Raw genomic sequence first — 22,480 nt, forward strand, 5'->3', positions numbered from 1 at the left:
CTCCCCTAGGGAGAGGTGAGCTGAGATTGGGGATGGAGCAGGACCTGATCCCAACATCTCCCCTAGGGAGAGGTGAGCTGAGATTGGGGATGGAGCAGGACCTGATCCCGAAATCTCCTCTAGGGAAAGGTGAGCTGAGATCGGGATGGAGCAGGACCTGATCCCAAAATCTCCCCCAGGGAAAGGTGAGCTGAGATCGGGATGGAGCAGGACCTGATCCCAACATCTCCCCCAGGGAAAGGTGAGCTGAGATCGGGATGGAGCAGGACCTATCCCAACATCTCCTCCAGGGAAAGGTGAGCTGAGATTAGGATGGAGCAGGACCTGATCCCAAAATCTCCTCTAGGGAAAAGTGAGGTGAGATTGGGATGGAGCAGGACCTGATCCCAACATCTCCTCCAGGGAAAGGTGAGCTGAGCTTGGTTTCCCAGATCACTGGGATGAAGCAGGACCCGATCCTAAAATCTCCTCTAGGGAAAAGTGAGCAGAGATCGGGATGGAGCAGGACCTGATCCCAACATCTCCTCCAGGGAAAGGTGAGGTGAGATCGGGATGGAGAAGGACCTATCCCAAAATGTCCCCCAGGGAAAGGTGAGGTGAGATCAGATGGAGCAGGACTCAATCCCGGCATGTCGTCCAGGGCAAGGTGAGAGGAGCTCGGGAATGGAGCAGGACCTGATCCCAGCACCTCCAGGGCAAGGTGAGCTGTGCTGGGCTCCCCGCAGGATGCCCCAGGCTGGAGCAGGACCCGCTCCCGGCTCTCCCCCTCCCGCAGCAGGGCAGGACCCGGCGCACACCTTGGAATTCCGGCTCCAAAGCATCTGGCTCCAAAGCATTCCGGCTCCAAAGCATCTGGCTCCAAAGCATTCCGGCTCCAAAGCATCTGGCTCCAAAGAATTCCGGCTCCAAAGCATCTGGCTCCCTCTTGTGTCGCCGAGCTGGCAGGAGCAGGAGGATGGGACAGGCTCCGGCTCCGGCTCCTGTCGCCGTGTCCAGCAGCAGCTGAGAGCCCAGAGTGACCCCAAAAGGAACTCGGGGCTCGCAGGGAGCAGGCAGGGGGAACGGGGAATGGGGTGAGCAGCTCCAGCACACACAGCCCAGCCTGCTCCAGCAGGGTGAGCTGAGGAAATCCCAGCCTGGAGAAATCCCACCACCTCTCCTGCACCATCCCATCGGGATGCCATTTGTGCATCCCACCCCTGGCATTCTTTATCCACGGATTTCAGAAGGATGAAACTATTCCAGCTGTGCAAACACAACAGAACTTTGTTTTTCCAGTGTTTTATCCTATTTTTTTCCCCTTTTGGTATTGTGGGTGGCAGGTGCTTGTTGGATTAAGCCTTTTTCTGACCCAGAGCTGGGGTAACTGAGAGGTGTTTTAAGAACTTCTATTCCATTTTCAGTCTCATGAGAAGGGTGAGACAGTACAGATGTTAGGATTCACACCAGCACAATCAGGAGCCAAATATTTCCTAATTACAACACATTATAAGTGCTTCTTGGCCTGTCAGCTTTTGCCACACCGTAAGAGAATTCTCTACAAATTCATTTCCCCCAGGTGCTGATCCCCACTGCTCCCATGACAAAGGACAGGGAAAATGCACCTGGAACCTGCTTTTAATGCAACACCCAGCACTGGTGCTGCTGCCTGCAGAGGTGTTTTTCCTTAACTGAGTTCCTTTCTGGAGATTTCTTCAAAGGTCATTAATGGGTGTCAGGAGACAAAGGAAAGCTGTGTTAGGGAAGCAGAAAAAGGGATTTGTTTTCCAGCAGATGTTCTACAACTCCTACAACTAAGGAAAAATTAAGTACAAGCAGACCAGTTGCTGTCAGCCCTGAATTGTGCAGTCTTACTCGATTTCTCTGGTTTGCTTTAAATCATAATTAAAATTAATGCTTATTTTTCATCCCCTTGGCCAGGGTGCCTGGTTATCTTCAGGCAGCTGCTGCAGAAACCAGGGAAGACTCCCATCCTCCCATTTAGGTGAAGGTGGTAAAGTACACCCATGGGGCTCCTCTAATTCAAAAGAGAGGGGTGGGAAAGGACTTTTCACTGCTGTCTGCAGCAAGTGAAGGGAATGAGCCCAAAGGAGTTATTTGGAATTAAACTGGATGCAAGCCATGGATCCCGGGACACCGACCACCCTGGATGTGAGGGAGAAGCCACCTCGGAAGGGTTGAGCAATCAGAAAGCTTTTCCAAGCTTTTCCCACTTTTTCCAAGCTTTTTCAAGCATTTCCCAGATTCTCCAAGCTTTTCCCAGGTTTTCCAAGCATTTTCAAGCATTTCCCAGATTCTCCAAGCTTTTCCCAGGTTTTCCAAGCTTTTCCCAGGTTTTCCAAGCATTTTCAAGCATTTCCCAGATTCTCCAAGCTTTTCCCAGGTTTTCCAAGCTTTTCCCAGGTTTTCCAAGCATTTTCAAGCATTTCCCAGATTCTCCAAGCTTTTCCCAGGTTTTCCAAGCATTTCCCAGCATTCCCAAGCATTTGCAGCCCCCCTGGGCAGGGTCCCAGCTGCTTTTCTCCCACACAAGATGTGCACCAGAGCAGGAACGAGGGTTTGTTCCTGGAGCCAAGGGAGATCCCTGCTGAATCCATCTCCTCTCCCCAGCTGGGATCCACCCCTGGATGGCTGCAGGGACTCTCCAGCCACCCTCAGCTGCTGAATATTCCCATTTTCATCCGGGCTGGATGCTTCCCAGTCTCCAGCGTGGCCTGAGGAAGGTGTGGGTGTGAAAGTTGCCTCAGATAATGAGATAATTGTTATTAATTCTGTTTATTTTTCTTCCACAGGATTCTGGGGGTTATTTTTAAACAAAACACACGGTTCTCAAAAGCAGGATATTCCTATTCAGAATATTCCTCTGGGATTGCAATTTTTCAGGAGATGTGACAGACCTTTTGCAAACCCACAAAGTTTGAGTGCAGCTCAGAGGTGGCAGGGGCACCTTTGGGGACAAGAAACCTGCAGGAAGGGCTTTTGTCTCCTGATGGAAACCCCTCCTTCCCGCAGGAATGGCTCCATCCTTCCTGCATAATGAGAGGCACAGGTGCCATGGGAATAGGGGAGGCTTTGTCCTCCCTCCCTGCAGGAGCAGCCCTTTGTGTCAGGGATGCTGAAGGATTCCAGTCAATCATTCCTGCTGCATCACCTCCCCCAGCCCCTCAGCACAGCCAGGAGATCGCTTTGGCCTCCACATTGGCCAAGATTTTCCTGCTGAGGGATGCCCCTCAAATCCTTGTGGTTTTAATGCGTTTTAAACTGGTTTTAGGGTGTTTTTAAGGTGTTTTTTCCCACTGATTGTAACCAGGTGCTGCCAGGAACTGAGCTCACATTCTGCTGCTCTTAAAGTAATTTTTAAATTTATTTTCCAGTGGGAGTTGTGCCTCAAATCAAAATTAGGCTTTGTATTTTTACAACTCTCATTTCTCCCCTTCTGGCGAAGGGCAGCGAGGGAGGGCACAAATATTTTCTTGAGGTCTCCTGAGCGAGTTTTTTATTCAAATTAATGTGCAAACCTGAGAGCCCTGAGTCAACCAATAGCTCCAGGAATAACAGCTGTTTCCCAGGATATTATCCAACACACACAAATATTTTTCAAGTGGAATTTCACAGAGACAGCAGAGCCTCGCTTGCCATAAAAATAACTGTGAGAAAGAGAGCTGGCAAATCCCAAATCCCTGAGCAGGCCTAACACGGGTTTGTTTGGTTGGATTTGCTGGAATATTCATGGCAGTGACCAAATTGGAGGGGTTTTGGCTGAATATCCATTGTTTCCTGTGGAATGGCGAGGGAAGGGATGCGTGTTTCACTGGTGATGCTGTTCTGGCCGTGTTTCAGAAAGCAGCAGCCCTGGATCCATCCCAGGGCCAAAGGTTGGGCATTCCCAGCCCAATCCAAGCTGGAAAATCAGCCCTGGAGCACAGCAACAGCTCCCCTGCTCCTCTCTCCCCAGATGCCTCCCTCCAAAGCACTCCACAAACAAAACAGCCGAGGCAAAAAAGCCCTTTTTGTCTCCAGAAGCACATCCTGGGAAGGAGAGCAGCAGATGGAGAGCCCTGGGAACAATGGGATAATGCTGAAGGGGTGCCAAGGACGTGGGGGCAAAGGGAATGGGAAGAGGAGCTGCTCCAGCTGAGGCAGGACTCAAAAGGAACCTTTTATTCAGCTGTGATTTCAAGGCTCTGGGGTGGTGACTGCAGGTCCTTGGTAAGGGGGAGCTGTTTGGCAGGAGAGCAGAGCTGAAGGACACCTGGAGTGCTGGTGGCAGCTGGGCAGGTGCCAGCAGTGACCCCAAAACCACCCTCAGCCAGCAGCAACCAGCCAGGGCTCACACACACACCAGAGGCACCGGTTGGAGCAAAAAAATAGGAAATACCAGAGCTCTGAATCGGGAAAAAAAAAATTTAAAAAAAAAATGAGGCTGTTCAGAAAAAGAGATGAGAAGCTCAATGTGGACACTGGAAAACAGCACTAATTTCATTAAAGGATTATCCTTCAGAGAGGATTTTCTCTTTGACAAGGTCGAAAAACTTTGAAAAACTTCCCATCTCTGCTTGAGCTCTGTGGGGATGAACCCAAACAGCTCCAGGGGGAGTTTTCCAGAATTCCCCATCCCTGAGCCCCTGGAGAACCTGCAGAGCACGGGGGAAAGGATGAAATTAAATTATTATTATTATTATTATTATTATTATTATTATTATTATTATTATTATTAATAATAATAATAATCTTTAAATATTGGTCCCCTCTCCCAATTCAGCAAAGCACTTAAGCTCATCAGCTTGCTGCTTTGACACTCATTTTTAATACAATTTTAATGCAGTTTTAATACACAAAGGTGCTTTAACACCTCTCACTGGCTCCACTGCACTGGAGAATCAGCCATGACAAGAAAATGCCTCGAGCATTTCTTGGGCTTCAGGTTTGGGCTTCCAACCAAAAATCTGGGATTTGGTTAAAATAACACAGACACAATGTTTTGGATAACACTTTTCTTTAATGGTATAAACCCCTATAACTTTCCCTGCACATCAGACAAAAAAGCTGCTCTGGATGTTTTGAGAAATGATTCTAAACACACATATATCACAAAATAAAAGCTATTTTCTAAATTGGTTTTAAAAACCCCCATTTGTGCCCTTGTAATGGATACAGAAACAGATCTGCATAAACAGAATCTGATTCCAAAGTCTGAATGCCCCCAGATTTTCCCATCAAATCTCTGGACACACTTTCATGTCTAAATAATGAGCTGTCAGGAGATGCTGCAGAAGCCTTTACAGCTGGAAAAAAAACCATTATTGCTCCTATGAAAACAAACGTGCCTGTTTCCTGCAGGGAAGAATTATCCAGGCTTTCTCAAGCCTGTCCATTCCATGTGCATTTTGCTCTGCCAGGTGTCCCAGCTCTCTTCTAAAGGGTCCCTCTGCAGCTAAAGGCCCAGAAAAGGTCCCCATTCCTGGCTGCTGTGGTCCCCTCCTCACAGAACCTCACACACAACTTCCCTGCAGTGTTTCCTACATGGCTGGCACACTCAGTTTAAAAAAAAAATAAATCTCTTTTTTCACTATGTACTCCTTGACATCAAGCTAGGGTGAGAATGCTCTGAGGTACCAAAAGGAAATGTGGCTGCTTCTGGGCAGAAAAGGTCCCCAAGTGTGGGATCTCAGCACATCGTTCCCGATGTCCAGAGATGCCAGGAGAACCCTTGGGGGGTCTCGAAAATCCTGGAATGTTGCCAAGAGTGTTTGGTGGCTTGATTTTGACCCATCCACAGAAGTAGCAAGAGTTTGAGGACAAGAGAATCACTTTAGAGTAAAAGGTGTAAAAGAGACACATTTAGAGGGTGAAATACAGACTTTAAGGTTTTTGGTACAGGGGGGTTATGGAGACAAGATGGAGGGATCAAGGCGTGTCTTGTCCTTCTTCTTTCTTCTTCTTGTCCTCCATCTCCTGTGATGATGTTGGCACTTAGAGATTGGTTTATGGTGAAGGTGCACTTGCTAACATGGGTGAAAAGCATTGGGAAATAAAGGTAAATATTGTGTACGTAGATTTTAGTATAAAAAGACATGACCGCCCCGTGGGTGGTCAGAGAGTGCCTGTGGCTGCCTTGCAGATCAGACCTCTGTTGGGCAGACAGAAAATTTTGTAGATAAGAAATAATAAACAACCTGAAGATCGAAAAGCTGAAGAGTCCAGACTCGTCCTTTGCATCGCGCCCACCAAAGAACCACTCTACCCGTGTCGGGGCAGAGACAGACAGCCGGACCCGACACCCAAGTTTATGAAAGATGCAAAAATCACTGATTTTTTGTTCTGACCTTAATTTGGTTGTTTGGGGGGGGCCAGGCTTGGTCACCCTCCTGTGCAGAGTTGCCAACCCGTGAGTGGGACCAAGTGACATCCCAGTGCCACAGAGGGAGAGCTGCAGGGCCACAGGGCCACAGGCAGAGTCTGGGTGAGAAACCCAAACCCCAGGAGCCCTCACTCCTACCTGGAGTGCCCCCTCACCTCCTCTGTGAACCCAAAAACGTCTGCAGAGGTGCCCACAATGTCCAGGTGGGTGTCATAAGGGATGATGAGCACTCTGGGGTAGCGTGCTCTCAGCCTTTCACAGAGCTGTCTGAGTCTCTGCTTCCCAGCTCTGCTGGGCTCCTTGAAGCAGATCCTTTCCTTCCGTAAAATCTTCTGCAGCTCCACCGAGTATTTTTCTATCATTTTCTTGGCCTTTAATCCCTGTATGGTACCAGCCTTGCTGCCAGCACTCTCAATGCACACCGTGGTGATGTCACCATCAGTGACACCAGAAATGACCACATCATTTCCCTGCAAAGCCTTGGGATAGAAGTGCTTCATGTAGTGATAGATATCCGTGTCCAGAACCAGCACTCGTTTTTCCCTCTGCGCTTCCCGGCTGGAACTCCTGGTCTCTGCAGCACCTCTGTGCTCCTGCAGCTTCCTCCTCGGCCTCTGGTGGGATTTTCCCTCTCTTTTGTCCTCCTCTGGGAGGGATTTTGCCTTCAGCAGGAGGAAATCTCTCAACGCTTGGAGTGCTGGGAAGGACCCTTGCACCGCAATTTGCCCGTCACGCTGCAAAGGCCCAAAACTCAAAGCCGGGCTCTGCTGCTTCATCTCTTCCACCAAATCTTCTAAAACCAAGTGATCTCTGAAAACAGCCATGCTGAGGGTGGAGGTGACGCAGAGGAAGGCCTGGAATTGTCAATGGGAGAAGTTAAGGAGGGGCTAATGAGGCATGAGGCATAATTAGATGAATTAGGTGTGGGAAATGGAAAGACAGAAACTTCCGTGGACACAGGAGGGTTTGATCTGCAGAAGCTTGGGAGAAGCTGGGATGGATGTAAAAATAAAGCACACAGACATTAAGCAGAAACATAACAAACTTATGTTTCTATCCTTGTAAGTAAGAAGTAAGAAACATCTCAAATAACTTAGGTAAGTAAGGAACTATTGATAAGATGGTGAACAGTTTATAGTGTAGGGGAGTAATTGTATAGAGTGGGCTAAGAGTTGAGAAGTTACAATAGAAGCATCTGCACATGTAATAGTAACCCACTGGATAAAAGTATATTCACTGCAGCAGAAGTAAGTAAAGGTGAGAGGTTAGAAAAGCAAAATAAACTTTGTGGCACCATTCCATTGGGTTATAAAGTTATATATTGCCTTGTAACAAAGAACTTGTGACCATTTTTTATGGCCGACTGCGTGGCCATAAATCTCACAGCCTCTGAGACTGATGTTTGTCTGAGCCATAAATTGTTTTTAGCCCGACTGGGGTCCCATCCCATGATGAAAGCAGTGATAATGACACCAGGGAGGAGCTCACGTTGTGGCAGTAGCGGGTCACTGTCAGGGGGAAGGGCCTGGGCAGCCTCTTGTCCTGCAGGAGATGCTGATCCTTCTTCAGAACACGCTGCACGACTGCAAACAAACCCAGATTAAAGCTCCAAGACGTTTCAAACTCTAACAGCCCCCCCTGTTTCTATAAAACCCCAATTTCAAACCAATCTCAGGCCAATTCCCTGGGGCACACCTGTACTTTATACACACCCCTTTAAATACCTTCTGCATCCTCGAAGGTCACGTAGGCAACTCCTGCTTCCCCTGTGGGATACGTGACCTGCTCCACGTCCCCGCCGTTGTTCCTGGACTTTTGGAAGTGGATGGTGAGGAGGTCAGCCAGGAGGTCATCCTGCAGGGCTCCAGCGGGGACACCAGCGATGACAACTGTCCTCATGCCTCTGCCAGCCTGGGCACACATGGCAAAGTCAGGAGGGACCCCAGATTCCCACCCCTGCAGAGGATCCCACTCCCTCTGCAATTTTTTCCTTTTTTTTTCCCTTTTATTTTGAATTGGTACACACTGTTCACGCCCATATTTCAAGTTTGGAAACATGTATTTTCAAGCAGCAGTACATGAAAGTATCCATTAAGAATGCATAAAGTCTGAAAAAATAATATATATTATATATAATAATATGTATTAATAATATATCATAGATCATGTATCATAGATCATATAATATATATTTTATATATTATAATATACATTATGTATTATATATAAAATAATATGTATAATATATAATTTTATATATATAATTTCTTGCTTTATATATAATATATAGAAGATATAATAGATATAATATATCATTAATATATATGATATGTATCATTATCATTAACATATATCATTATATAATAATATCATTAAGATATATATAATAATTATATATATATATATATATATATATATGTATATAATAAATATTGTTGCTTCCATGTAGCAAGAGAAGTTCATTTTCAAATCAGATAAAATTCAGGCTTTAGGTGTGAATGATGGTCTCCTTTTTTTTGTTTGTTTGTTTTGGTTTTTTTTCAGTTTCTTAGTTGTTTTAGGAGCCTTTGCAATGTGCATTTAGGGGTTAATTAATCCTGCCCAATCAGATCTCAGTGCCTGCCAGGCTGCCTCAGGCACCTGCATTAAAAAATGGTTTCAAATGCCATTTAAACCCTCTCAGTATCTTCTCAAAAGCAGGAAAAATGAGCATTAAATTTAAGTTTCTCAGCTGGAAGGTCCCACTGGTAACATGGTTTCCTCTGATTCTAATATTTAACATCAGAATAAAAAATTGTAACTGCATGTGATGCTCAGCAGGGATTCCCAGCAGAGTGGAAGGGGCAGATTCCCTGTTAAATTTGGGATCTCAGCCATTTAAACCCTCTCAGCATCTTCTCAAAGCAGGAAAAATGAGCCCTGAATTTCAGTTTCTTACCTGGAAGGTCCCACTGGTAACACGGTTTCCTCTGATTCTGATATTTAACATCAGAATAAAAAACTGTAACGGCATGTGATGCTCAGCAGGGATTGATTCCCAGCAGAGCGGAAGGAGCAGATTCCTTGTTAAATTCGGTAGAGATGGGATCTCAGTCATTTAAACCCTCTCAGCATCTTCTCAAAGCAGGAAAAATGAGCCCTGAATCTCAGCTTCTTACCTAGAAGGTCCCACTGGTAACGTGGTTTCCTCTGATTCTGATATTTGATATCACTACACACATACATTGTGGAGCACTGACTACATTTAACACTTCCCTGACTTTCCGGAAGAAAGGAGATAAATTTGGTTTGTGGGAACGAGCTGTCAATAACTGCACTTGAGGTCAGTCACTCCCATCTGAATTCTTTACACTTCTCTTAAGATTTAAACTTCTCTTTAGCTTTAAACTTCTCTTAAGGTTTTTTCCTGGGCCTGGGCTGCCTAAAACACGATCCCAGCTCCAGCAGGTGCTGCTGAGGGAGCGATGCCTGCTCACAATCCTGGGGCTCTGGAGACAAACGCAGCGAGAGGCTCCATCAAATTCCGACAGCCAGGAGCTTTTAATTAATGACAGCAGCCAATTAAGCAGGCGGTGAGGCCCGTGCGAGAGGCGGCACGGCGGGAATGCAAACGGGGATTTTCTCACGCCTGGCACAGCCGGAGCTCGGCTCGGCTGCCAGACAGCCCTCACACCTTCCCAGCTGGTGTTTGGGAGCAACACTCGGGCCTGCTAGTGGGGTTAGGGGAAAAAAAAACAACCCAAGAACACACGGTTTGTGCTGAATCACTCCCCAGACGCGTCTGTGCCGAGCAGCTGCTCCCAGGCACGGATGGGCGCTGCGGGAGGGGCGGGCAATGGGCCGGGAACGGGCCGGGAACGGGCCGGGAATGGGCCGGGAACGGGCCGGGAACGGGGAGGGAGGGATGGGGCAGCAGCTCTGCTGACAACGGGTCCTGCTGGGACTTCCTGGCAAATCCCAGACTGGTCTGGGTTGGGAAGGACCTTAAAGCTCATCCCAATCCAGCCCTGCCATGGGCAAAGACACCTTCCGTTGTCCCAGGCTGCTCCAAGCCCCCATGTCCAGCCTGGCCCGGGGCACTGCCAGGGATCCAGGGCAGCCCCAGCTGCTCTGGCAATCCCAGCCCAGCCAGGAATTCCCAATTCCCAATGTCGCATCCATCCCTGCCCTCTGGCACTGGGAGCCATTTCCTGGCTCCTGTCCCTCCATCCCTTGTCCCCAGTCTGTCCCCAACTCCTTTTCCAGCGCTTTCCCCTCAGCTCCTCCCGGCCCTGCCCCTCGCGGTGCGCGGCCCCTGCTCCCCCCGGCCCCCGCACTTGCCATGGCCGCTCCAACGGGACGGGATCTCACCGGGAAGGGATCTCACCGGGAAGGGCCGCGGAACGAGCGGGCCCGGCGGGGAAACGAAAGCGAAAGCGGCGGGGAAGCGGCGGCGCCGCCCCTGGGGCCGCTCCCAGCCCGGCGGGGACAGCGCGGCCCGGCCCGCCCTGCCCGGCTGAACTGCGGGGCGGAACGGGAACCGCGATGTGCAGGGACACACAGGGACAGGGACATATACAGGGACATATACAGGGACACACAGGGATAGGCAGGGGCAGGGACATGCGGAGACTTGAACATATACATGGACAAGAACACGTGAAAAGGAACAAGGGAGAAGGGCATGCATGGAGAGGGACAGGGACACGTGGAGAGAAACACACCTGGAGAAGGACAGGTATGGAGAGGGACAGACATGGACAGGGACACGCATAGACTGGGACATGTGTGAACTGGGACATGCATGGAGAGAGATACACACGGAGAGGGACATGGAGGGACAAATACAGGGACACTGGGAGAAGGGCATGCATGGAGAGGGACAGGGACACACGTGGAGAAGGACAGGTATGGAGAGGGATATGCATGGAGAGGGACAGACATGGACTGGGACACGCATGGAGAGAGATACACGTGGAGAGGGACACACAGGGACAAATACGTGGACAGGGACACGAGGGAGAAGGACAGGTGTGGAGAGGGACAGGGACACACAGGGACACACGTGGAGAAGGACAGGAATGGAGAGGGACATGTGTGGACTGGGACACACATGGACTGGGACATGCATGGACAGGGACACACGTGGAGAAGGACAGGAATGGAGAGGGACATGAAAAGAACGGAGAGGGATATGTGTAGACTGGGACACGCATGGACAGGGACACACGTGGACAGGGACATGCATGGAGAGGGACACACGTGGACAGGGACATGCACAGACAGCAAACACTGCCAGGATGCAGGGGCAGCCCCAGCTGCACTGGGCACCCCGTGCCAGGGCCTGCCCACCCTCCCAGGCAGGAATTCCTTCCCCCTGTCCCCCGTGGCCAGGGAATCCCCCCTGGCACCCCAAAGGCTGCGCTTGCACAGCTCCTGTGGCCCCAAACAGCCCCGGGTTTGGCTGGACACTGATGTTGGGGTGAACACTGCAGCTGGGAAATGTCCCTGTGTGTAATTTGGGAATAAAAACCTCCCAGCCCGATGAAAAGTCACCCCAGAGGGGAGGAAAAAAGGATACTGACATTTGTAGACGCATCACTGACACTTTATTGTTATTTTTCATCATTAAAACCAGTCTCCAGCCTTTAAAGCACCATTGCTGCTTTAAAATTTAACAGGGTAATCATCACAAGCCATAATTCATCAGGGACAAAGGCAAGACATTTACAGATGTTGTCTTTAAAGTGTAAAAATCTGATTTGTTTTCTGGGCTTTAAAACCTGCAGCTTCTCGCCACTCCTCATGAGTCACACCTTATGAGAATTTTAAGCTTTTTCCTTTTTAATGATTTACTTGTCAATATTTATCAGTGAGATACAGTTGAAATCCATGACATTTTTTACCTTTCTCAGGTTTTTCCCCCTCTCTTTTTAAGGTGTCTGGTTTTACCACGTTTTTGAGAGTGCAAAAGTGCACAATTTCTGTAAATTCTTCAGACCTACTTTGTTTGGAGTGATTATTATTCTTTTACAATGGTCAGGTAATCAATCCCTGCCTTTACATGCCCTAAACAGTGAGAGGTGCTACAGTCACATGTATCTCACTCAACAGCAAATTCAAAATAAACTCTGGTGTTTGCAGCCTTTTAACTTTCCATATTCAACTTTTATCCGTTGCCAATTAAGTTGGTCTGGAATAATAATCCCTGAGGTATTCCCTCTCCTTTCCCTGCACATCAAGATGTCAAATACCCCAAAAAGAAATTATTTACAATGTCAGGCTCATGTTAGTTTGGAGACAAGACTATTAGGGCCAAACCATTTCAGCCCCCAAGGATGGCAAAAGTGCAAAGTCAGAGGAGGATTTGTTTTCCAAGGATGACAGTAGAAAAGGAAAAACATTCCTCCTTGAAAAATCACTCTCTCCATGCCCTCCCAGCCCCAGCCTGGGATCACCAGAGCCCTCAGGGCTGTTCAGCAGCACTGTTACAAAACCAGGTACAGCATCAGCTCAATCCTTGGCTGAAATAGTTTAAAATTACCAGAATCATGAACAAAAATTAGGAAAATTTAATTGCAGAAACGAGTATTAAAATCAAACAGTAAACCAGGCTATGAACAGCTAAAGGCAGCAAATGCCAGGGCATTTCTTAAGTGCAATTTCTTGGTTTTTTCCTATTTTAATTCCATCTATTTTAATTTCTATTTTAATTCTATTCTATTCTTCCCATTTTCTATTTTAATTCTATCACTGATTTGATAAGGTGGCTTTTATGAAATTACAGGATGTTTTCAGGTGTTTGTGTTCTGGTGGCACTCAGAGCCACCTTCTGAAACTCTGGCACTTAACAAAGCAGGACTGGGAGGAGGCTTGGATTGGGATTAAATATGGCTTTTGTATCCAGAAGGTAATTAATAATCCACTCATCCCACTCTGGAGTATTTTAAAATCTGCTAGGTATAAAATATGCAAAGTTGCAGAAAATGTGAGCTATTTCAGGGGCTGCTGAAGGCTTGGTCTGTGCCTCTAATGTGTAACACAGGCAGGGAGTTTTGCTGACTGCCTGTGCAAAGCCAGTGCCATGAGACAAAGCAGGAAGGCAGGATTCCTTTGCTACAGCATCAATTTCAGAGCATTAAAGCACAATACCTACAGAAATCCCTGAGGAACAAAACCTCATGAGTCCCCTGTGATTTCTGAGCTGGCATTCCCAGTATCCTCCTCAAAGCAAACATAGGCTGCTCCTCTGGAGATGTATTTGATTTTCTCTATCTCCCCCCCACCATTGCTTGGCTTTTGGAAGTGAATTTCAATCATGTCCTGCACACTTTCTTCATCCTCTTCCACCTCTGGGACTCCTTTCAGCAGAATGGTTTTCTTGGAAACCCTGCAGTGTGGCTGGGGAGGAAAAACAAACCTGGATTATACAGCAGCTGGGCACTCAAGGGAACTGGGAGAGATGGGAATTGAATTCCTTGCTCAGGTGTAGCTGGGATCTCTGATGAGGTGAAAACTTTAGATAGTGGAAATTTCTCTGGAAAGAGCAGAACTCTAGATTCACACTGCCATGAAGGCTCTGGGACTCTGGATTCACACTGCCATGAAGGCTCTGGATTCACACTGCCATGAAGGGGCTGGGACTCTGGATTCACACTGCCATGAAGACTCTGGATTCACACTGCCATGAAGGCTCTGGATTCACACTGCCATGCAGGCTCTGGGACTCTGGATTCACACTGCCATGCAGGGTCTTGGAGAGGCAGTTGAGGGCACTTGGTTTGTTGGAGGAGACTCATCCCAGTCTGGAGCTTCCTCCTGAGGGACAGCTCCCATCTCTGCCCTCTGGGAACAGAGGAACAAGAGCTGGAGCTGGGTCAGGGCAGATTTAGGATGGATTTCAGGAAAGGTTCTTCCCCCAGAGGGTGCTGGCACTGCCCAGGCTCCCCAGGGAATGGGCACATTGCCAAGGCTGCCAGGGCTCCAGGAGTGCTTGGACAGGGATGTCCAGGGTGGGATTTTGGGGTGTCTGTGCATGGATCCATGATCCTGTGGGTCCCTTCCAGCTCAGGAGATTCTGTGGTTCCATGATTCCAAGCCCACACCTTAACTGGTGTATCCTGCACTCCTTACTGCAGCCACACTCTGGATTTGGGGATCTCTGATGGCTCCTGACAGCACCACCCCATAAAATCCCTGCCAGGACTGCCCCAATACCAGCTGTGTGTCCTGCACACTGCAGCCCATGCCTTAATTACAAAGGCCTAATTACAGACACGATTCTGACCTGATCACCATCTCCTCCTGAAGCAGAGTGTGATGAGGCAGCTCTCACAATTTGGGCTGAATGGAAGAGTGAAATCAAGGAATGGATGAGCAAATGTTGCATTTGCTGGGACTCTGGGATCCTGGCAGAGCTTTGTGCTTAACCTCCTTCCCAAACTGCCCAGCACAGCCATGTGGGGAGTGCTGAGATAATTCCATCAAGGAAAGACAAGCACACCCTTTAAAGATAAATTGCAGCTTCACATGAGCTCAACAGCCTATTTCACAGCCACACTGGCTGGGACCTTCACACAAAAGGAGGGAAAATTCTGCCCATCCTCCTATTTCCCACTTATCTGTTCTATCAGCCTGGAGCAGATTCTTTTACCTGAAAATTCCTCAAGTGGAAATCAAAGTGTGGAGAGACAGAAATGATGAACCACTTTTCCTCTGCACAGAAAGGGTATTTAGTACATCGCACAAAGTTGTAGCTTGCTGTAAGAGAATAATAATAATAAAAAAACAGTTAATTATTTAATATAATTGAACCACTATTTTATAAACATTTCAATGACCAGGCTCATCCCGCTAATGTAGGATGGCACACCTGTAGATTCTTCACGTGCATTCTGCAAAAAGTTTATTTGGCACTTCCAAAACAAAAAGCAAAATCATGGAATGCCCACAAAGCTAAAAATAAATAAATCTAAAGCAGCTGCTCCAAGTGGATGTGGAATTGATCATGGAATTCCATCCAGCTGGGCAACATAAATGCCTGTCCAACTGCACTGTCCTGCAACAGGAGCTAAAATCACACTCATCTGATTTGCTGTTTGCAGAATGAGTGTCTGGCAATGCAGAGGGGAAAAAAAACAAACAGGTTTTTTGGGAAAAGTTCTGAAAGAAAGCTCATGAACTGTGAGCAGGTTGTGTTTGCTCCAAAAGGATGTGATGAAAAACTGCTTTATTTCCCCACATCTCTGGGGGAAATGAGCTCCCTGTGGGAAGAGTTTGCAACACTCAGTGGTGACCCCAGAATGGAACCCAGGATGGACAACTGGGCCTGAATTTGGATAAGAAAATATTCCAGACTCTACCTCCAGGTTTGAGGAATGTGATGACACCTGTCCCAGACCCCTTGTTGTAGGTCACTTTTTCTATTTCTCCTCCTCCTTCTGCCTGCTCAGTTTTGTAGAAATACAGCTCAAGTTTGTCTCTCATCCATTCTTCAGGAATAGGAAGCTCAGGTATGTCTGAAACGTTGATCTTCTTTCCAGAGACAGTGATATGGAGCTAAAAATATCAAATTTTTGTGCACTTTGTGACTGAAAACACTGAAAAAAAAAGAACCTAAAGCTTTGAAAAAGCTCAGATTTTGAGAGTTGCATATTTCAGCTGTTTACCTCAAACTGGAATCCCATGTCGAGTTCAAAAGGCTTCACTGTCACATTTGCTGTTCTGTTGTCCAGGTTCACATAGTGCTTGCTCATCTTTGTCAGCTTCTGGGCAACTAAGGGAAATCAGATATGGAAAGCTTTGTTTAATCATTATAAATCCCAAATTATTCCCCAGTCTCTTAAAAAAAATCTCCCTTTGCATCAGCAAAGGAGAAATTAATAATAACTAGGCAACCAGATCCCAAGCATCCATGTCTACTTCCATAAAATCTCTGTGGTTTTATGTAGGCCAAATAATATAATAACAAAATATTATATCAATAATTTAAATAATAAATAATAAATAAGTTTAATAATAACAATGAACAATAAACAATGTTATTAAATAATATACAATAAATATAGCAAATATATTAATTAATTATACATATAAAAATAGATTTTGAGTGGGACTAGTAGAACTTTTAAGCTGATGAAAGATGCTCTTATTGTATAAAATATGATAAGATTTTTTTCCTGTCCCATTCAAAACACCCTTGGGGGAAAACCACACCACCACCAGGTGAAATACATCAGAGACATTAATTTTATAATTAAAATACACATCCTACCTTCTTCATCTTCAAAAGTCAGCAGTGCTTGGCTCTGGTTGAGTCTGAAGGGGGTTTTTGTGGCCACCCCAAAGACACAGTGGGTGTCCATATCCACATCTGCCCCACCATCCTTCATCTCTTTCAGGTGAGTGAACTTCAATTGCATTTCTGCCACCTTCTTTTTAATCTCCAACTTTAGAATTGACACAAGAGAAAGAAAACTTGTAAATTACCAATGTTATGAATATCTTTGATTCCACTGCCTTCCATTTCATCAATGTTTGCTTGTTTTCATTCCTCTCCCACTTCCAGTACCTCTTGGATTTATTTCCATATCCTCTCCCTGCTTCAAACTGGCTTGCCAGGAAAAGTAAGAAACTTTCAGCTTTATTTCATATTGAAATTATAGAGGTTCAAATGCTGGACAAGTGGCCCCAGCAGCCTTTAAGAGGGACAGATTCAGTGGGGAGGCTCAACTTCCCAGAGCAGCTGGGGCTGCCCCTGGATCCCTGGAAGTGTCCAAGGCCAGGCTGGATGGGGCTTGGGGATAGGGGAAGGTATCCCTGGGGTTGGAATGAGATGGGATTTAAGGGCACTTCCAACCCAAACCATTCTCTGAAAATAAAAATCTGCCCTCCTAAAAGACCAATTTCCAAATATTCCACCTCCTTTACCGGATTATCCTGGGAACTGTGTTCTTTCAGGTCTTCTTTGAGCTTTTCAATCTCCTTTTTCAGCTCAGTGTTTTCTTGCTTTAGCAGCAAGAATTCCTGCCACAGGCCAAAAAGATGAAATGCAAAATTAAACACTTAAATAAAGACAGAAATATATTTCAGCAACATCTGGGCAGTTTCTGCCATGCTGCTACTCTTCCCTCTTCATGTCCTTCTCCTTCCTCCTGTCTGCTCCATAATTCCTCCAGAACAAGGAATCCTGCTTGGACACAAAGCTCTGTGAGCAAATCCAGGATTTCCTGGACAGGGAATGTGAGAGGATGAGAAGGAAGCAGAGCAGATACTGTCAGCTCCAGCCAGCCACCATCACAGGGTGGCTCCTGGGAAGTCAGCAACCACTGCAGACACTTGGAGCATTTCCCATCAGCTGGAGGCCAAAGCCAGATGGTGACCATGACCTTTCCTGGCTACAAACCCAAACTTTTGTGATTACAGAACCAAAATCAGCTTCCACAAAATCTCCCCCCGACCTGAGTGTGTTTAAGCTATTAATTATAGTGTAATGGCTTGAAGCTGTAATTTCTCATCAGGGATCCACCAAAGCTCACTGGAAGCACCTCCCTGGCAGCCTGTGGAACGTTCTGCTGTTCCTGCACATGGAACATTGAGGGAATGAACCAAGGGGTTCTGCAGCCAAGCAGTTCTAGAAGGAAAAACCCTCTTCAGACAGGCCCTGGCTCTTGCCCAGCTCACTGGCACTTAAGAAATGCTGATCCTTTGGGTACTGTGACCTCTCATAGAACAGGGAGCTGGCAAAGCAGTGGAATCACCCCACTGGGCTTCATCCCCTTCACCCAGACCTGAAACTCATCCCAAGGGGAGAACCTTGCGAGAGGAAGATTGGTTTTGGCAGGTTTGTTTTTGTTTTGTCATCCCAAAACAGATTCCGTTTCTTGCACTGTCTCTTTTGCTGCCACTGAAAAACTGAAGTGCAGCAAAAAACCACGTGGAACATTTGACCAGTACAGCTGCACACTGGTAAAGCCAGGGAAACTGGGAATGTTGCTCCCATTTTCCCAGCCCCCAGCTCCCTCCCAGCCCTGCAAACAGCAGCAGCCCCCTCCACACCTCACAGCTGGTGATTCTCCCCTTCCTCTGCTTCTCCTGCTCCTTCAGCTCTGTCAGCTGCTTCTCTGCTCTGTCACACTCGGCCTCTGCTCTTGATTTGGAGGAAATGAGGTCAGCTTTTACCTTTTGAGCGTCTTCAACTCTTATCTGCCGAGCAAAAAGAAGATTTTCAATGTTTTAAAGGGTTATTTCTAGAGGAACAAACAAAACCTCGAGTAAGCCCTTTGCACTAAGTAATTTTTAACACTTTGGGTAAATATTCAACTTACAAGAGTGCCATCAACACAAGCACAAAGCTTGGAAGAACAGAACAAATTCAAGGTGTTATAAATGTGGGGGATTTGATCTGGTTTTAGAAGGATGCACCAGTCTTTGTATTTTAGCAAATTTCCATGATTCCATGTGCTTTACAGAACTTGCCTTCCATATCCTCAGCTCTTCCTTGAGGTTATCAATTTCTTCCAGGGATGCCCCAGGTGGAACAATGGGTACCATACTCTGCAGAGGGAAGAGGAACACATTGGTTTTCTCCTCCATTGGCCAACAACTGAGACACCCCAAACAATTCTAAAACAATCTTTAAAAAATTAAAAAGTTTAACCAAAAGAAATTTTAAAACATCATTATTCCCTTAGGTCAAATTGTTGAATTATTTTAATGGCTGGACAGGACAAAAATCAATGAAATTGCAAATTACTGGCCAGCCATTATTATTTGCTAATTATCTAGCTGCTAAAATGCACAGGTGAATATTCAGCTAAATAATGAATCAAGTTGTCTCCATGTTCTTCCACACAGAATGAAGCCCCTCAAACCCACAAATGTTTAACTCTGTGCTTTCTCAGCAGTTCCTCCAGGAGGAGGTGTCAATAAAAAGAAAAATAAAAGTGAAAATGGGATTTTAATCTTCCAAGCTCAGGGAGATTGGATAATAAAAGGTAGTATCAAGGAAGGTGATAAAAGAACCATTTCAGAATTGAAATTCAGGGCACAAGTTCACAGGGGCAGGGAAACTACAAAGCCCAAAGAGAGGGAAAATCTCTGTTCTGTTTTGTTTCTATGGCTGCAATGTTCTGCAGGAAAAAAAAAAATCAAAAAAGATCTGCTGAAATATTTTCTCCCTTTTTACTCAAGATTACAGAAAGCTTGAATGGGAACCATGAAATTTAGGCATAGCAAAAGATCTGAATTAGATAATCCATGGAAAAGATCTGAATTAGATGATCTTGCCAGTTCTCTTGATAATGCTGGGTATTTTCTAAAAATGACAAAATAGAAAGTATTTCTTCCAGTTTCAAATTAAGCAAGAGGGAAATACCCATCTGTGTCTTAGTTACAATGGGAAAAATACTCCTTTACTCCAGGGACTGAGTGCAGGAAATAAAAAGGATGCACGTGCCAACAGCTGGAAGATAATAACAAAAAGGATTTTTTACTAAAAGAATGGGTTCACACAGCAGTTTCCATCCTGAAAGAAGGAAAAAAATAACCAAGAAAACACAAGAAAGGCCAGGGAAAGTCCCATCCAAACCACTTGTGCACTGCTGGAGCTGAATCCCAGGAAAAGGGAAATTCCCCTAAAATCCTCCACAAAGACAGAGGAGCAAGAGAGGCAGGACAGAAAGTTCTGGGAGGATCTGTGATGCAGAACCCTGGGAATGGGATTCTCCCCATGGAAACAGGAGGTGGAAATGGGGAATGCCCCAAGTATTAAAGGGTGGAAGAAGGTGAGACAAGCAGGAGCAGAAGGGAGCACAAACCTTCAGTCAGAGATACAAAAGTCAAATACAGATTTCACTCCCAGGCAGCACATCAGGAAATACTTACAAAACCATTGTCTTGTAGAGGTAATGGAGGGCTGGTAAAATCCATGGAAACCTGAGGGACCAGGAAAAAAATGACAACATTGTGTGTATCGTTTGGGGAGTTTTTATGCAACAGAGTATCAGGAATACCAAAAGCTGTGCTAAGCTGGAAGAGTTTTTAAACACAAATGTGTAATTCCACAAGCAAAAATGACAGATACTGGATATCTGAAGCCTCCTTCCCTACAAGGAAATAAAAGCCAGAGGCAGATGTGAGGAATTCTGCAGCACACAACTCGATTTTGCTGCTCTGGTAGTTCTGTACTTCCCTTTAGGCCACTTCTGTGCTGTTACACACCTGGGAACAGCCTGTGTGTTCTGTGCTTGAGAGCCTGGAGAAAAAGGGACCTCAGAGAGGGCCTGAAGGGCTCCAGGAGAGCTGGAGAGGGACTGGGGACAAGGCATGGAGGGACAGGAGCCAGGGAATGGCTCCTACTGGGAAAGGGGAGATTTGGGTGGGATATTGGGAGGGAATTCCTGCTGGGAGGGTGGGGAGGAGCTGGAATGGATTGCCAGCTGCCCCTGGATCCCTGGCAGTGCCCAAGGCCAGGCTGGAGCACCCTGAGACAGTGGGAGTGTCCCTGTCCATGGCAGGGCTGGCACTGGATGGGTTTAAATGTCCCTTCCATCCCAAACCATTCTAGGATTCTACAAAACCTGCTTAACACAAATGGAAACACATTCACACAGCACATAATTTAAAATTTGGAATCCATTGCCACAGCATTTTGTGGACACAGATAAAAAGGGATTTGGGCAAGCTCCCAGGCCGCTGACCAGGAGGAGCTGCCAAGGTACAGAGGCTTCCAAGCCAATCTGTGGCTGCCAGGGCAAGGTTTGATCCTCTAAGGTTTAGCTTGTGTGAAAAATGCCTACTTTATGATTGGCTTTTCACAAATATTAAAATGAATATCATATGTGTTGTGTTAGAAAGTAATGCTGTATTAATTCTCTTAAGTAGTGTATTAAATGTAGTTTTAGGGTATAACAAAATGTTAAAATAGAAACTGTGCTATGTAGGATACTTTTTCTCTAAAGAAAGGACTCACACTGTGATAGCAGCCACGGGACACTTGAACCTTTCAGAGAAAGAGAATTTATTGCTCCATTATCAGGAGAAATGAATTCTTCCTGCCTTGCTCAGGCAAGATGACGCCTTTAGGATTATGAGGAAGAAGCTGACACTGCCCAGACAGAATCCTGAGTTTGAATGGAATTTATGCATCATGTATGAGATGTATGAATATGCAACAGGCTGTTGTTTATAAGGGTTAATCCTTTGTTAGCGTGTGTCCTTTTTCGGATTTATGCTGCCCAGAAAAAGGTACCCGGACGTCCATGACTCTTTGTTTCTATTGTCTCATATTCTCCTAATTCAAATTGTCCAAATTATTATTACTCTAACTGTATTACTATTTTTACAACCATTTTATTACTACTAAACTTCTAAAATTTTAAAAACAAGCGATTGGCGTTTTTCCACAGTTGGATACTCCACAGGCCTGACCTTGAAATCCCAGCGGGAGCAGCCCAAATTTCCGAGCCAAATTCCCAAACTCCCGAGTTCTGACCCTCTCACCTGGGAATCCTCACCTTGATTCTGAGGCGACACCACCTTCACTCAGAGGCTTGAAACTGAGGTGTTGGATCCCGGAATCCCTTTCTGGTTTGGATCGGGCAGCGAAAATTCAGAGACTTTTGTACAGTTTTCTGTGGGGGAAAAAAAGGAAAGTGAAAGCAGAAATGAACAACAGTTGTTCTCTGGTTTACCCCCGACTCCTCCAAGGGACCCGAGGCCTCCCTCACCGCTCGGCTCCGGGCACTGAGCTGGGGGGCACGGCCGGGACGGGCTGGGGGGCACGGCCAGGGCTGCCGCAGCTGCCGGCGGCTCCTCAAAACCTCCGGAGCCGGCCCGGGGCCGCCTTTCGCTTTCGCTTCCCACCCCGGGGGCAGGAAGGAAGGAAGGAGGGGCCGCGGCCCGGCCGGCCCCCTCACACACCGGGGAGCTGCCGGAGTTAAGGGAGGAGCTGCCCCTCAGCCGAATTCCGCTGAGGCTAACGGGCACAAATGTGGAGCAAACGGGGAAATCCCCGTTTTTCCCCCAGGAAGAGGCGGGGAAAGGGCGCTGGGGCAGCGCCCTAAGGGCGGGCGTGAGGGCGGCCATGGCCTCGCGGCGGAGCCGCTGCTCGCCCGTCCCGGCTGCGCCCAGCTGTGAAAT

At 46.8% G+C, this 22,480-nt stretch overlaps 2 protein-coding genes across 4 annotated transcripts; both read right to left on the reverse strand.

The window, feature by feature from the left end:
• Positions 1-4,979: 4,979 nt before the first annotated feature.
• Positions 4,980-10,809, reverse strand: RBM43 (RNA binding motif protein 43). 2 transcript variants are annotated; one of them, XM_071435506.1, is made up of 4 exons: positions 10,682-10,809; positions 8,086-8,272; positions 7,850-7,944; positions 4,980-7,215 (listed from the first exon to the last, which is right to left on the reverse strand). In XM_071435506.1, exons 1-4 carry the CDS (start codon positions 10,682-10,684, stop codon positions 6,496-6,498), a joined length of 1,005 nt encoding a protein of 334 aa, XP_071291607.1. In that variant the 5' UTR covers positions 10,685-10,809; the 3' UTR covers positions 4,980-6,495. The 2 variants fall into 2 exon arrangements, with proteins under 2 accessions (XP_071291607.1, XP_071291608.1); XM_071435507.1 differs by lacking the exon at positions 10,682-10,809 and adding an exon at positions 9,520-10,610.
• Positions 10,810-13,031: 2,222 nt separating this feature from the next.
• Positions 13,032-22,228, reverse strand: NMI (N-myc and STAT interactor). Of its 2 annotated transcripts, none has more exons than XM_071435508.1 (11): positions 22,069-22,228; positions 21,856-21,972; positions 20,225-20,275; positions 18,818-18,895; positions 18,398-18,544; positions 17,270-17,365; positions 16,614-16,788; positions 16,009-16,115; positions 15,703-15,898; positions 14,994-15,100; positions 13,032-13,741 (listed from the first exon to the last, which is right to left on the reverse strand). In XM_071435508.1, exons 3-11 carry the CDS (start codon positions 20,267-20,269, stop codon positions 13,520-13,522), a joined length of 1,173 nt encoding a protein of 390 aa, XP_071291609.1. In that variant the 5' UTR covers positions 20,270-20,275; positions 21,856-21,972; positions 22,069-22,228; the 3' UTR covers positions 13,032-13,519. The 2 variants fall into 2 exon arrangements, with proteins under 2 accessions (XP_071291609.1, XP_071291610.1); XM_071435509.1 differs by having other exon boundaries at positions 21,842-21,972.
• Positions 22,229-22,480: the final 252 nt, after the last annotated feature.

This window comes from Agelaius tricolor, unplaced genomic scaffold (genome assembly GCF_023055355.1).
Source record: "Agelaius tricolor isolate 1412-34295 unplaced genomic scaffold, bAgeTri1.0.p SCAF_10, whole genome shotgun sequence".
NCBI lineage: Eukaryota > Metazoa > Chordata > Aves > Passeriformes > Icteridae > Agelaius > Agelaius tricolor.